This window comes from Chiloscyllium punctatum, chromosome 27 (genome assembly GCF_047496795.1).
Source record: "Chiloscyllium punctatum isolate Juve2018m chromosome 27, sChiPun1.3, whole genome shotgun sequence".
In the NCBI taxonomy this organism is placed as follows: Eukaryota; Metazoa; Chordata; class Chondrichthyes; order Orectolobiformes; family Hemiscylliidae; genus Chiloscyllium; species Chiloscyllium punctatum.
Window position 1 is genome coordinate 49,382,870 of NC_092765.1, and position 16,709 is coordinate 49,399,578.

Consider the following 16,709-nt stretch of genomic DNA (forward strand, 5'->3'; position numbering starts at 1 on the left):
CCAAACCCTCACCGGGATATACACCAGACCCTGTCTGGACCATACAGCAGACTCTGACTGAAATATACACCAGACCCTCACCAGGACCCAACTCTCACCCTCACAGGGACACATCCGTCACTGGAATACTCGTAGAATTCCTATGTGTCGATGCAGACCATTTGGCCCATCGAGTCTGCATCAACGCTCTTAAGACCATCCCACACAGACTACCCCCCCAACCACCACCCTGCACCTGAAATACTGCATTTTCCATGGCAAATTAACCTAGCCTGCACATCCCTGGATACTACAAACAATTTCCCAAGGACAATCCACCTAACCGACATATCTGTGGGAGGAAACCTACACAGACATGGGGAGAACTCCACACAGACAGTCACCCAAGGCTGGTATCAAAACCAGATTGCTGACGTTGTGAGGCAGCAGTGCTGACCACTGAGCCACTGTGGGTGGCTCGATCTCTGGGTACTTTCCACACAGGGACACATCCCTCACTCTCACCTGGTCACTCAGATACACCCCATAATAAACAGTTCCACTTTGCTGCTGTTAGATACATCAATATTATTTCAAATTTTGACAATAAGTCAATCTGAACAGAAAATGGAAAAGCTCCAGGTAATGCTGTTGAGCTCCTGAGTCTATGTTTGTGATCAGAAGACTCATTGGCAGTGCTGTGACTGAGTCAGTCCCCCTGCCTATTACACTCCCTAACATGGCCCACCTTCACCCGGTGGCACCACACCCCTGAACATCTGCCCACTATCTCCAGTCCTGTTCCTTTGACTAGGGCTCAAAGTCCGGTTTACAATGGGAGCGGAACCATCGCTACAGAGCCCTGGGGCGGCACAGTGGCTCAGTGGTTAGCACTGCTGCCGCACCGCACCAGGGTCCCAGGTTCAATTCCAGCCTCGGGTGACAGTCTGTGTGGAGTTTGCACATTCTCCCTGTGTCTGCGTGGGTTTCCTCCGGGTGCTCCGGTTCCCTCCCACAGTCCAAAGATGTGCAGGTTAGGTGAATTGGCCGTGCTAAATTGCCAGAGGGAAATGGGTCTGGGTGGGTTACTCTTTGGAGGGTCAGCGTGGACTGGTTGGGCTGAAGAGCCTGTTTCCACACTGTAGGGAATCTAATCTAAAGAAAAACAGTGAAAAGAGTGTGTTAGCAACCGGTCCATGTTGTGTTGCCCAAATACACATTATTACTTAAACTGTTGGGAGACAGGAATCTCCTTCAAGATCCAGAACAATTTTCCCAGTTTCATCATCCAAAACTGTATAACATCATCAGATTGAGTGAAACTTAATGCTACCTTCACCATTAACCCTGTCAGAATCTTATACAAGACAAGCTCCTGGGATGAAGTTTGCATGTAACGCTATCTTTATTTTTCAGGGAATTCCAGGAAATGATGGCATGCCTGGTGCACCTGGACTTCCAGGAATGGTATGGGGGTTCACTGATATCACTTGGTAGTTTGAGATGAGGAGAGAGTAAGGGGAATGTCTCCTCATAGCTTTTGTAACTCTGAGGCTGTACCCAGCCATTTGGTGAAACGAGGCACCTCTTACTATTTCCAGCAGGTGCCCATTTCTCACAGCCCTCAGCTGGTTTCACTGTCATAGTAACCGTCTCAGAACCTGAAGTAATTAGTAATCATGCCAGCCTGTGAATAGCATCAGAGCCATAATAAAGGTGCTTTCACCCTGTGAGAAAGAGGTGCCATGGTGTAAATTGACCTTGATGCCCCTTTTCAATGGAATCTAGTTGAAGCCTCAAAGTGCCTGTCCCAAACAGGTGGATTAGTGACAGGAAGTAAAGGGCTGACATCAGTAAGAATTGAAGAAGATTTGGAAGTCTGATGAAAGAGACCATCCCCCAATACTGTCCAATCCCAAACCTCCTGGGTTCCCTATCATTAGTGAGTGCAGTATAGGCAGATCATAGTATGCAAGGATGTACAGATGAAAAAGACTTAAAGCATACAGGTCACATTGAACAGGGTGTACGCTAGGCGAGACCAAGGTTAGCACGATCAGCATTATTTGAGGCTAGAGAGTCCATTCATTAGTCTAACAACAGCATGGAAGAAGCTGCTCCTGAACCTGTTGGTATGTGTGTTCAGGATTCTGTTTCTCCTGCCTGACAGAAGAGATTGTAGGAGATCATTCCTGGGGTGCGATGGGTCTTTGATGATGTTGGCAGCCTTTCAGCAGCAACGAGCCATGTAGACAGAGACCCCGGGTGGAAGGTTGGCTTCCATGATGGTCTGTGCTGTCTACGCCACCTCCTGTAGTTTCTTACAGTCCTAGGCAGAGCAGTTGTTATACTAGGCCATTATGACCCAGACAGTATGCTTTCAGTGATCCATCTATAAAGGTTGGTGAGAGACCTGATGGACATACCAAATTTCCTGAGCTGTCTGAGGAAGTAGAGACATTGCTGTGTCTTTTTGACCACTTCACCATAACCTCATTGTAATGGCACAATAATCTTGCTGTATCCTCATTGTAATGTCATCATTACTTGGTGACAAATTACTACAGCTTTTCTGTGACCTTCCAGAAGATCACAATAACCTAACTCTACCTTTCCTTAACATTGCCATGACTGAGCTCTTTTGTCACCAATTTAATGTGTAATAGGAATAAACATATCCAACCAAACCAACCCTGCAGCATCGGGGGTGTCTGAGCAAATTCCAAAGCCCCAGTTTGGAATCAACTGCTCAGAACCTCTCGGGGACATGCACCAACTCTCTTCCCACTTCAGTGGCACCGAGAGAGATTTCCGTGGCAGTGCCCTGACCAGACAAGTAGCCTGACCATTTGGGTGGCTATTTGACTGAACATGTCATAAACTTTTAAAGGACTTTGCAGTGAGGTTCACAAACAGGTAGGAAGCTGAGTAACTGGTGATCCAGCCTGAGAGGTCACTGTATTAAATGCAGTGTATCATATGAGCAAGTCTGCAGCACAGCTTGTAACTACCCCCAGTCCTGTGTGTACACTGGGGCCAAAAAGAAAAAAATAAAATTAATCTTTAATTAACGTTAAAACACTTCCAGCCAAGCTCCATTGTTGAAGCCAGTTATAAAAACGCCAAGTTTGGAAATTTAGGGTATTTCTGCTCTTTGCAGACGATCTGCAAGTATGTTTAACCTTCCACTGTGAAGATGAAGATTGACCTCTTGCATTTGCCCCAAATTCACAGGAGGAAGGCCACAGTCAACTCTCCACTCAGACTCTCTCCCCTTACCCTTCTCAGTCCCTCACCTACTCCTTCTCCCAGTCCATCCCCCATTCCCCCTCCCAAACATTCTCTTGCACCCCTCCTATTACTAAACCCTTTCCCATTCTTCCTCACAAAACCTGTCCCCCTTCACCTCATTTGCCCTATTCCCCTCTCCCAGACACACTCCTCTCTCTTCTCTTGACTGTCACCCCCTCCCCCTCCCTCTTCCTTTGGTGTATCGTGTTATGCCCATGTCCATGTATTTGAGTTGAAGACAGGCAAAGTCAAGTACTGTCTTCAGGCTTGGGCTTCTTCACACCACTGTTTATTGCATGTGAAGGGTAAACTCAGCAAGACACGGTATACGTACCAGGCTTGAATCATACTATCATATTATAGAAGCAATATTTCGTAAACTCTCCTATCAGGCTACTCCACAAGTTGAAGAGACTCATCAGTGCAGCAGCATTGGTGAAAGGAAAGCAAATGTAACGTTGCGAAAGAGTGACCCTTCTTCCCAACTGATTGCAACAAGGAAAATGGGCTATATATGCTGAAGATGTGGGAGATGGGTTGGGCACAGCTGAGGGGCTTGTCAACCGCAGTGGCAGGGGATCCTCAGTTGAGGAAAATGGTGGACACTTATGAAGCTCCACTACAGAAGGTGGCATTATCGGAATGGATGCAGTAGAGAAACTGAGAGGATGGGGCACCACAATTCTCCTGACATCTCCGCTTCAAGATATTCCCTTGCTGCACCTCCCAGACTTCCTCCCTGAAAAAGATTCTCCTCCTCCCCATACACCCTTCTATCCTCTCCCAGATCCTCTCCTCCTCCCAAAACCCTCTCCTCCTCCCAAAACTCTCTTCTATCCTCTCTCAGACCCTCTCCTCCTCCTACCCTCTCCCAGACCCTCTCCTCCTCCCCGTCCCCTCTTCTATCCTCTCCCAGATCCTCTCCTCCTCCCAAAACCCTCTCCTCCTCCCAAAACTCTCTTCTATCCTCTCCCAGACCCTCTCCTACTCCTACCCTCTTTCAGACTCTCTCCTCCTCCCCATACCCCCTTCTACCCTCTCTCAGACCCTCTCCTCCTCCCTGTCCCCACTTCTACCCTCTCTCAGACCCTCTCCTCCTCCCTGTCCCCACTTCTACCCTCTCTCAGACCCTCTCCTCCTCCCTGTCCCCACTTCTACCCTCTCTCAGACCCTCTCCTCCTCCCTGTCCCCACTTCTACCCTCTCTCAGACCCTCTCCTCCTCCCTGTCCCCTCTTCTACCCTCTCCCAGACTCTCTCCTCCTCCCCATACCCCCTTCTACCCTCTCTCAGACCCTCTCCTCCTCCCTGTCCCCTCTTCTATCCTCTCCCAGACCCTCTCCTCCTCCCCATACCCCCTTCTATCCTCTCCAAGACCCTCTCCTCCTCCCCATACCCCCTTCTACCCTCTCCCAGACCCTCTCCTCCTCCCTGTCCCCTCTTCTACCCTCTCTCAGACTCTCTCCTCCTCCCCATCCCCTCTTCTACCCTCTCTCAGACCCTCTCCTCCTCCCTGTCCCCTCTTCTATCCTCTCCAAGACCCTCTCCTCCTCCCCATACCCCCTTCTACCCTCTCTCAGACCCTCTCCTCCTCCCTGTCCCCTCTTCTATCCTCTCCCAGACCCTCTCCTCCTCCCCATACCCCCTTCTACCCTCTCTCAGACCCTCTCCTCCTCCCTGTCCCCTCTTCTATCCTCTCCCAGACCCTCTCCTCCTCCCTGTCCCCTCTTCTATCCTCTCTCAGACCCTCTCCTCCTCCCTGTCCCCTCTTCTATCCTCTCTCAGACCCTCTCCTCCTCCCTGTCCCCTCTTCCATCCTCTCCCAGACCCTCTCCCCCTCCTCCCCATACTCTCTTCTATCCTCTTAGACTCTCTCCTCCTCCCCAGACCCTCTTCTGTCCTCTTCCAGACCTCCTTATTCCTCCTCCCTGGCCCTCTCAAAGACCCCTCCCAAAACCGACCGGATGCCTTTCCATGCCCCCTTCTGTCTACTCAGAACTTCTCCCTAACTACCTCGTGCCCATCGCCAGTTCCTCTCATAGCCTCACCCACTTCCCATCACAGAGGCTGATGCTGGGTGTTCAGTGTTGGTGTGGGGTCAGGAGTAATGTGAAACAGATGAACAATAACAAATATGGTCCGGTGGAAAGGAGTTGGAGGATGAGGGTTGGAAGAATGTTGTGTGGAGAGGTGGTGGGGATAATCTCTGCTCTGATTCACTGGGAGCCCCTCACAGCTGATCTCTCACCAGTCTCTAACCCAGTGTAGCAGGCTTTAAGAAGAAGACTCAGTTTAACTCAAGGTCACAGAATTCCTGTGTTCACTAAGAGAGCCTGCCTTGGTCTCAAATCCTATGTGACTGTCTTGGAACTATAGCTGTTCTGAAGGAGGAGACCCCTACATTTATATAGCACCTCACAAGCTCAAGCTCCAAAGCACACACCAGTGAATCAATCAATTTTGAAAAGTACTCCCTGTTGGCAGGTGGCTGCCAAGTTAGGGACAGCAAGATCCCATAACATGTTTGACAGTTGATCAGATAACCTGTTTCACTGATATTGATTAATTATCGTCCCAAATAAACCCAGAAGAACTTCTCTTCTTCAAATAGTACCTTGGGATCTTTTATATCTGCCCTAGTGGAGAGATGGGATGTTCAGTAGCACTCTCCCTCTACGAGGAGTGTCAGTCTAGACTTTGTGTTCAGCTCTGGAGTAAGACTTGAAGTCGTATTTTTAAACTTTTTTTGAACTCCAGGGTTAGAGTGGTAGCATTGAGCCACAGCGACTAGTCTCAGTGTGTTCATAAATGTACAGTAAATCCCAGATGTACTGAAATCATTATTTTAAACAGTTGCTTTTTGTGTTTCAGTCTCCACTATCACTGTTTGCCGAGAGGAACGATTCATTCTTCAAGGTAAGATCAGACTCCTGGACCCTAACTTTAAAGATGGTCTTTATGGCTGTGTTTTGTGACCAATGCCACCAGGCAGGTGGAGCGCTGCACCCACTTGTGCATATTCACAATGACACGTGAAAATGAGCTGGAAACATTAAGAATGTCTTCATTTCCACAGGTACTGGTGACACACCATCCAACCTTGCCCTTCCCTATTCTCACTGTCAGAATCTAATGAGGAAGTTTGAACTTATAGCTTCAGTAAATGTAGAAAATTAATAATGTTTTGAGAGTGTTCCTGAAAAGCTCCTGCCAACAAACATTTCTTCACCATTGTACTTCTTGGCTGTCGGTGTACACAATGTTAATGTCAGCGCCTTTATCAGTAAAGTCACAGTGAATAGTTTTCATGTTGCTGCCCATCTCCTGCATTGGGAACACACACTCTGATCATTTATTCAGATCATGAAAGGAAAGTGCCTGCTAAAAGGAAAGGAGGGGAGGGAGTGGGATAATTGGATGATTCTTTGAGATAGCTGGCAGGGTCAGATGGGCTGAATGAGCTTTTCCATCTCAAAATGAACCTGCATTATTATTCACACATGGGTGTGCCCGTATTGAAATTACAGCCCGTATCTATCACTGTAATAGTGCTATGATGTGGAGGTGCTGGTGTTGGACTGGGGTGGACAAAGTTAAAAATCACTCAACACCAGGTCATAGTCCAACAGATTTATTTGGAAGCACACTAGCTTTCGGAGCACTGCTCCTTCCTCAGGTAACTCTAAACACAGAAATTCTGTGTCTTACGATCCTGCTCCACAGCTACCTGATACAGGAGCTACAGTCTGTAAGCACTAAGTAAACCTGTTGGACTATCATCTACTGTTGCACAATTTTTAATTCTAATAGAGCTGTTAAGCCATTTATTTTCACACATTCGTAAACTCAAAATGAATTTTACACAGCTCTGAAACATTTAAATGCTGGGTCATTTTAAGGAGTTCATCATTAATTCACATAATTGTGACTGGTGACACTACATTTGGGCTGTTTGCCCTATTTTGTTCTTGTGTCAATAGTTCAATGTTGCAAAGACTGACACTTAGTTGGGAGGCCTCCAATAACCTCAGAGTTTGACTTTCAAACGAAAGTGCCTGCGGACTAAATGTTCATTTCCGGCACATTCCTGTCAACAATCCAGGAAAGGATCATTCAAGCACTTTTCTTCTTCAACCTGACTTCTAACCACTTATTCACAATTTGGAGAGTCAGAGCTTGTTGGGATTCCTCAGCACTATGTAGGGTTAATTTTAATTCACCTACTTCATTTTGCAGCCTGCTGCATATTGACACTGCACACTGGTTCGAGACACCGTACTGTTTGGCTGAGACTATCTGAACTATACATGCCCCAAATCTACATGATGAATCATCAGAATGTTCGGAATTTTGGAGAAAAGTGGTAACGTCGCAGTGGGATTTGGCCCTTTCACCTCTCCGGTCTATTCTTCCATTAATCTGATCACGGCTGACCTACCTGTCTTCACATCCATTTTATCATAAGACCAGGAGATGTCGAAACAGAAATAGGCTATTCAGTCCTTGGGTGTACTCTGCTATTGTGAGATTAAAGCTAATCTGATCGTCCTCAACTCCAGAGTTCCTTAATTCCCTTACTAATTAAAAGTCTCTCTACCTGATCCTTGAACCTGCTGACAGACAAAGCCTTGACAGTCCTGTGAGGGAAGAAATTATCCTTGTCTCTGTCTTAAACGTGTGACTCTTTATCCTGACATTACTCCCTCTGGCCCTAGACTTTCCCACAAAGGGAAACAACCTCTCTACATCTAGCCTGTCAAGCTCTTTAAAAATTTTCTTAAGTAAAGTTCTCCTAAACTCCAATGAAAACATCTTGATTGATAAACCTTATTTTTCTCAAGAGGACATGACAACAAAGGTTGGGTTTGATGTTATAGCTGTATAAACATCTGATCAGATCCCTTCAGAGTATTGCATTCTGTTCTGGGCACTATGCCTCAGGATGTATAGACATAGACGGATCTCTGTGCATATTCAGGGCGGCACGATGGCTCAGTGGTTAGCACTGCTGCCTTACAGCATCAGGACCCGGGTTCAATTCCAGACTCGGGCGACTGGCTGTGTGGAGTTTGTACTTTCTCCCCGTGTCTGTGTAGGGTTGCTCCAGTTTCCTCCCACAGTCCAAAAATGTACAGGTTAGGTGGATTGGCCATGCTAAATTGTCCATAACATTAGTCAGAGGGAGTTGGGTCTGGGTGGGTTACTCTTTGGAGGGTCGGTGTGGACTTGTTGGGCTAAGGATAAGATTAAAGAGTGAACTAATTGAAGGGTCTAAAGGATGTGTCAGTGATAAATTATCTATGTAAGGAATGATGAATACAAGTTCATAATCTTAAATTAGAGCTGAGCTTTTTAGAGGCCTGGCAGGAAGCACCTTCACATTAAGGGGAGTCAAGGTCTGGAACTCACAACATCAAAATGTTTTGAGCCCGTGGCGTTGGGGAGGGTGGAATTGAATTGAAAATTTTAAAACTGTGATTAATAGATTCTTGTCAGGCAAGGATACTGAGGAAGATGAGCCTTGGTGGGAAAGTGCAGTTAAAGGCCAGATGACCCACGCTCTCATTGATGGCGATCAGGTTCAAGGAGCTGACCTAGAACACAAACAAAATGTCGAGGAAAAAGTGAGGACTGCAGATGCTGGAGGTCAGAGTCAATGAATGTGGTGTGAGTAAAGCACAGCCAGTCAGGCAGCATCCGAGGAGCAGGAGAGTCGACGTTTCAAGCATAAGCTCCTCGTCAGGAATGAGGGGGTGGCCCAAGGGGGCTGAGAGATAAATGGGAGGAAGGTGGGGCTGGGGGGAAGGTGGGGGTGAAAGTAATAGGTCGGAGAGGAAGTTGGAGCGGATCTGCTCATTGCCATATCTACATGTTAATAGTATACACAAGGTGAAACCTCTGGAGAATACACATTGCAGTTTATTCCTTTATGTTTAATGTCAGAACAGTACTTTGCTTTCAAAGCCCTGTGACTGGATACAGATTCAGAATTCCAGTGTTGCAACAGAGGATGTCATTGCTTGTTCCTTCCTATTGATCCTTATGGTTACTCATGTTGGTTTTCTCTGTTTATAGACATTTTGTGGGAACTGCACTGCTGGATTCCCTGGAGCCCAGGCATTCACTGGAATGAAGGTGGAGCAAATCGAGCATGGCACTCCTGGGGCAGCAGGCGTGGACCACTGTGAAAAGGTCAGTGTGCTCTCTGGGCCCAGCCTTTCAATTACAATCTGTCCAGGAGAAGGTAGTAGTGCTCCTACTGGGATTTCAGGCTCTGCACCATTTTAACAGCTGCATTTCAGGGAGGCTGTGTCACTTTCATGTTTTCAAAGACTTCTCTTCAAAAGTTGACCAAATGCAATGTTGTAACATGTTGCTTTTTTCCTTGGTTTTAACTATAACCTCTAGATTGATTTCATTTGAATATTTCAATATTGAGTTACTCACTCTTCAGTCCAAATCATAAACATAAGTTATGAATAGAAGTAATTCCAGCACTAATATTTTGGAATACTGTTTTCTATCATTCTTCAATCTGAGTGACTACCCTTTGTATTGAGTTATCTCTGATTGTTACCATGTCAACACACCTTTAAGAGACATGCTCATGATATCATCACTGCATCATAGCATGTGACCTGAGGATATAAAGGTCTTGGACTCCATCACACCTTAGATCACTTGAAGCATGCCACTTGCGTGGAAGCTCACTGCTTTGTTGTAACTTACTAGCTTAACCTTACACCAGTCATTTGTGTGCCTGAGGAATGTGATGTTTGTATGTAATCATTAGCTGTATTGATGCCTGGTTTTCTTTCCTTCTTGGGATGTGGGTGTTGTTGGAAAGGTCAACGTTTATTGTCCATCCTAATTGCCCTTCACTGAACGGTTTGGGAAGGCCATATCAGAGGGCAGTTAAGAGTCCATTACATTGTAGTGGGGTCTGGAGTCACATGTAGGCCAGACCAGGTAGGGATGGTAGATTTCCTTCTCTAAAAGACATTACTGAAGTGGATGGTTTTTTTTTTAATGATGGTCAATGGTAACTCCATAGTCACCTTCGCTGAGACAAGCTTTTCAATTCCAGATTGATGAACTGAATTCAGATTTAACCAGCTGCTGTGATGAGATTTGAACCTATGTTCCCCAACTGATTAGCCTTGGGGCTCTGGATTATGAGCCCAGTGACCTTACCATCATCTTGCCCCAAATCTGTTTTCCAAATCTCTTGCACTCTTCAACACCATGTTATCCACATCCAGTTACAGGAGGTGATGTGAACATTGTCATATCCAATAAAACACTCTGCAGGAAGCAAACTCACACCATTTTATTACCTAGAAAATGTTTTAGGCCATTTTAATTATTTGTATTGGTGGGGAAGTAATGATGGCTCAGTGTCGAGGATAACAATCCATTCAGCATGTCAAGCTGACTCAGCGTGAAGGCTGTGAGACCACTAGGAGCGATCTCCCACTATGGATGTTTAGTGAGTGATGGTCTGACCAGGATGGTACTGTCACAAATTGAGCCGTTCCTCTTGTGGAGTAAGTGGCCACATCTTCCCTGAGCCATCCTTAAGCCTGTGAGATTTACCCAGGTTTTCTGTGGAAGGTTGAAACCTGTCACCACTCAGGTCAACCGCTAGGTTTCAGTTGGTGATTTTTGTGGTCAACCAGGAGATACTCAGTCGGGAGATGGGGCTGTCTTCGGTTTGTCGGGGGTGGGGTGTGTTGCAGCAGGGAGTACAGTGGCAGAGCATCAGCTGCCTTGGTGTCATTGTTACTGTACCCAGGGCTGGCCTCCTTAAGGCCAGAAAACTTTGCAGAGACTTTGCAGAAGCTCTGGAGCCATGTTTGAGACCCAATTTGAACAGAAGATGAACTGTATTTAACTAATTTCCTTTTATTCTTTTTTATAATTCAAAATGACATAGGATTGCGGTGACAAGACATTTTTGACTGTATCTTTCTGGATATATTTGACAATGAAATCACTTATTCATTCATGGTTTGCTGATGATTAGCAAGAAGCTTTTCTCCAGAGTGGGGGATTCAGTTACGCAGGGTCACGAGTTCAAGGTGAGAGGGGAGAAGTTTAAGGGAGTTACGCGTGGAAAGTGCTTTATGAAGAGGGCGGTGGGGGCCTGGAATGCGTTGTCAGTAAGGGTGGTCGAGGTGGGCATGATAGCATCAGTTAAGATCTATCTAGACAGATATATGAATGGCCAGGGAGCAGAAGGATTCAGAGCCTTAGAAAAATGTGACAGGTTTAGATAAAGGTTCGACCGCATTTATAGTACTGTGTACAGTTCTGGACGCCACATTACCATCAGGATGCGGATGCTTTGGAGAGGGTGCAGAGAAGGTTTACGAGGACGTTGCCTGGTATGGAAGCTGCTAGCCATGAAGAGAGGTTGAGAAAAAAGGAGATTGAGGGGGGACCTGATTGAGGTGTTCAAAATCATGAAGGGTATGGACAGGGTGGATAGAGACAAGCTCTTTCCCAGGGTGAAGGATTCAATAATGAGAGGTTACTCTTTCAAGATGAGAGATGAAAAGTTTAAGGGGGTTACACACAGCTAGTACTTTACACAGAGGGTGGTAGGTGCCTGGAATGTGTTGCCAGCAGAGTACTAGAGGCAGGCACGATAGATTCATTTAAGATGCACCTGGACAGATGCATGAGTAATTGGGGAGCAGAGGGAGACAGATGCTCAGGAATTGGGTGACAGGTTTAGACAGTGGATTTGGATCGGCTCAGGCTTGAGGACTGAAGGGCCTGTTTCTGGGGTGCAAATTTTCTTTGTTCTATAAAGGATCTGGATCAGCGCAGGCTTGGAGGGCCAAAGAGCCTCTTACTGTGCTGTAATTTTTCAGTGTTCTTTGTTATTTTTATCAGCACTCTGTGGCATCTGCTGAGCCAGATGTGAAAAAAAACCTTTCAGGGACAGTAAGACCAACAAAAGCTGCCTCCTGGCCTCTACCTCCCCTGTATCCAAATCCTTTAAAAAGAAACAAAACTAGAATTAAATACTATTATTTGAGGAAACAACTCTAAAACTCCTCTCTGATTCTAAATCCGTGGAAGGAGGTGATACGTATAGTTACAGAGGGGAGCAATACCTTTACCGAATAAGGCAAGCTATCACTCCAAGAATGAAGATCAAACTTGATCTTGGTCATTTTAATACAATCTCTCGATTGCTTTCCTCCACAGTGCAAGCAGCAGAGGCAACAGCAAAGCCAGGAAGAACTTCCCAGAATGGAGGAGCAGCTGGTATGTACCGTGTAATACTAGTCTCACATCCATGTGCGTACATTCCATATTCCTGCAGTCTTTTGGAGAGATTCTGGATGGTTAAGATATGGGGTATAGTTTTGTCACTGTAGCTGCTCCCATTCCTGTCAGCATCTTTACAGTGAACAGTGGTTAGAATGTGCAACGGGGAGTATCCTGGGAGCAATTGATGGCAATATGGGGTAGACCGTTTAGGACAGAGATGAGGAGAAACTTCTTCACCCAGTGAGTGGTGGCTGTGTGGAATGCTCTGCCCCAGAGGGCAGTGGAGGCCCAGTCTCTGGATTCATTTAAGAAAGAGTTGGATAGAGTTCTTAAGGATTGTGGAATCAAGGGTTATGGAGATAAGGCAGGAACAGGACACTGATTAAGGATGATCAGCCATGATCATATTGAATGGTGGTGCAGGCTCGAAGGGAAGAATGGCCTACTCCTGCACCTATTGTCTATTGCATTAGTGTAGAGGAAGCTTTACTCTGTATGTAACCCTGTGCTGTACTATCCTGGGAGTGTTTGATGAGGACAGTGTAGAGGGAGCTTTACTCTGTAGCTAACTCTGTACTGAACTATTCTGGGAGTCTTTAATGAGGACAGTGTAGAGAGAGCTTCAGTCTGTATCTAACTCTCCTGGTATATTCCTGCTCTCTGAGTTATTCATACTGCTGCCATAGACTGTGCTTTGAGGATTGTCACTAACTTGAATATTGTTTCATCTATGTGACTGGCTGTGAGTCTGAGTGACTCAGCCTCTTCTTTGGAGCACCCTGTAAAGGTACTAAAAAGAAACAAAGAGAGCTGTGTCCTTCACCATGAACTTTGCTGCTTTCTGCTGCAGATTGTTCACTCTCTGTACCTTGTCCATCACTATTCACGAAGGTACAGTGCAGCAGAGAAGTAAGTGGCCCCACTGCAGCCAGTAGTGTGACAGCAGAGGAGCGAGATGGAAAAATACTGCTAATCAGAACTATTTGTTGTTGTTTTCCAGCCAAACAATAGAGACTGTGGATATCCAGGATTACCAGGGATGCCTGGTCCTCCAGGTGAAAGAGGGGTGAAAGGAGACCAGGTAAGGCCGCAGGATGTAAAGGCAGGTGTTTAGGACCAGCACATTTGAACTACGTATCTGGACTGCTTGGTTATAGTTTAACAAGTGCTTTTTGCTCCACAATAAACAATTCTTTCATTTGTCACCTCAATGTTCCTGGGAACTTTCTCGCCCTCCTCAACCTTCACTTCATTTGCTGACTCCTGCTTCCTTCATTTGAAAATAGGATCAGGAAGAAATCAATGTAACCCTCAAGTCTTTCTGATACTCATTGAGGTCATGGCTGACTTGTATCCTAACTGCCATCCACCTACCCTGGCTCCATAATCCTCAATAACCTTGGTTAACAAACCTTGATCAATCTTTGATTATAGTTATTAATTTAGTGAGAAGCTGCTGCTTTTTGTGGAGGAAATGATCCACCCATTTACCACCCTCTACCTGAAGACATGTTTTCTCACTTCTCTCCTGAATGCTCTTGTTCCTTGTTGTTCAGTTCATGGGATGAGTGCAACGTACACTGGGGCGGGCCAGCATTTATTTCCCATCGCTCTGGATTGGCTCTGGAGAAGATGGCTGTGTTTGACACCTTCTGCATTTTCCCACAGCAGAAAAGGTTCCTCTCTGACCAACCTTTTGATTTATTTCAAAACTCTAAAAGTCATCAATCAAAGTGTCTCTTAACTTCCTATATTTCAGAAATACAAACCTTAGTACGAGGTCATGTCACCTCAGGCTATCCTTCCAACCCCTATTCCAATTCATTCTCCCACAGAATCCGAAGATGGCAGAAGTCAATTACTTCGAAAGTTCCATGCACCAGACTTGTTTACATTACTAATCTACGTTACTTTGTCTAAATACTTTTCTTTTTGACTTGTCTGTTCTCTGGTTTCTCAACAATATTGTTTTTGAAAGAAACACTGAAGCAACTTTTAAGAAACAAGCAAGTTCTTAACTCCTGGCCGAGAAAGGTATCAGACAGGCCTCCCTGCTGGGAGGAAACACAAGGCTTTGAAATTCGACCAAACGTTCATAGTTGGCTCTATCAAAACAAACCATCACCGTTCAGATAATGGAATCTATTAAACCTGACAGGGGGAAGAAAATCACTTTTTTCTATTTCAAAGCAAATGGTCTATCAATTCTCCAAAGGAGTAGGACTGGTGGCTGATTATTTTAAACCCAAGTTTAAGGAAGAGTGAGCACACTAGACACACTTGAGGCTGTCTTTTAGTGCCTAGAGGGTAAGGGAACATGTGCAGGAAATGGCAAACATTTGAATTTAAACCCTCAAAAAGAACATCGGACATCTTCCCGTAAGTGGAAGAAACCACGGTGTTTGTTCAGATTGCAGCTCCACATTGATATCAGCATTGACGGGCTGAGTCTAGTTTGTATTCAATGCCCGACAGTAGTTTCATCAGCTTGGGCGGGTTTTGGAAGCCAGGTTAGAGAGTTCGTGTAGAAATCTGATAACTCAAGAATGTCCTGAGAGCTAAGGGTAATACATTCTTGTCCTGCTAAATGCTGCTTTGTAAAGTAAATGTGTTTTAAGCTGCAGTGATAGATCATTGGGCTATCCTGGAAAGGTAACCAGACTATTTCATTGACCAGTTTTGAATATCAAGTAATACAGCATGGAATGATGCCCTTCAGCCTATTGAATCTGCACTGGTTGTTGTACAAGGGTTGAGTTGGTAAATGCACTTTTCTGCGGAAAAGTCTGTTGAAAACAGTGGTTGTGAATGATGATTTCAATAGAATAACTTCGAAAATAAATTCGTCTCTTCCTTAAACTTGGGTTTAAAATAATCAGCCACCAGTCCTACTCCTTTGGAGAATTGATAGACCATTTGCTTTGAAATAGAAAAAAGTGATTTTCTTCCCCCTGTCAGGTTTAATAGATTCCATTATCTGAACGGTGATGGTTTGTTTTGATAGAGCCGACTATGAACGTTTGGTCGAATTTCAAAGCGAATGAAGCCCTTTGCTCAGTCGATAATTGTTCTTCACAGGACCAAGAGCATTGATAGATATAAAAGAATAGAATAGTATTGTTTGTCTTTGTTGTTTCTGAATAGATGTTTGTTTTCATACCGTGATGATCATTTAAGAAGATTCATGATTTTATCCAATAACTCAAGAGATAGTCTTTCTGTACAGTATGAATGACTGTGTATTGATTGGCTGTTCTGTTAAATTGTTAGTTTTTTAAAATTTTAAATCAATTTTCAATGTTTCAAATTACTGTTACATGGTCCTCGAACTGCATAAGATGGTTATGGGGGATACCTGTAGCTATGGAGGGGACATGGACATAGATGGGGACAGAGGGGTATTAAGGGTTCGAGGGCACATAAATGATCTGCAGAGCTTGGCCAGACTCCCTGAAAAGCAAGATAAACCTTCTACCCAGTCTGTCTCAGCATCCATTCACCTTAGGCCTCTGAAAGAAGAGGCAGGTCCAAATCATGCCCAGTTGGAAATCTGGAGTGGGCCGTATGGGTGATGTATGGTGGGGTTTGTGGTGAAGGAATGGAAGAAAAGGTCAGGATGGTGATCGGTGAATTGGAAACTGTGCTGACTTGTATTTCCCAAATCTGAGAGGGAAATCCAGTGGCTGGACTTTCCATTCCAGGAAATCTCTGCTACAGGAAGTGATTGAGGCCAAAACTTTGAATGTTTTCAAGAGGGAAATAGATATAATTTTTAGGGCTAAAGGGATCAAAATGGTATGGGGGGGGGGAAGCTGGAACAAGGTACTGAGTTGGATGGTCAGCCATGATCATATTGAATGGTGGAGCAGCTCGAAGGGCTGAATGGCCCACTCCTGCTCCTATTTTCTATGTTTCTGAGGTAACTGAGCAACTGTTTTGAAGAGGAGTAGAAGATAGCTGAGTCCATGGGAAAATGAAACAATGAATAATTAAGCTGTAGAAATTCAAGCTGGTGAAATGTAATTTTAGGATTGAAATCAAAAAACAGTTCATCACGCAATGGGAAGCAGGGCATTAGGATCTTCTTAAATTAATTAGATGGTCCAACTGAGCTTCCTCATTGGTAATTATCTTGTGGCTTCACGCAGAGATGCAC

General features: G+C 45.2%; 1 protein-coding gene across 2 annotated transcripts in view; it reads left to right on the forward strand.

Moving 5' to 3' along the window:
* The window catches only part of col16a1 (collagen, type XVI, alpha 1), a 367,062-nt gene that overhangs the window by 266,726 nt on the left and 83,627 nt on the right, over positions 1-16,709 (forward strand). For both annotated transcript variants that reach the window (XM_072548617.1, XM_072548616.1), the window contains exons 42-46: positions 1,396-1,446; positions 6,140-6,184; positions 9,344-9,460; positions 12,488-12,547; positions 13,554-13,634. In XM_072548617.1, the coding sequence (XP_072404718.1) occupies positions 1,396-1,446; positions 6,140-6,184; positions 9,344-9,460; positions 12,488-12,547; positions 13,554-13,634 (354 nt within the window). The remainder of the gene's footprint in view (positions 1-1,395; positions 1,447-6,139; positions 6,185-9,343; positions 9,461-12,487; positions 12,548-13,553; positions 13,635-16,709) is intronic.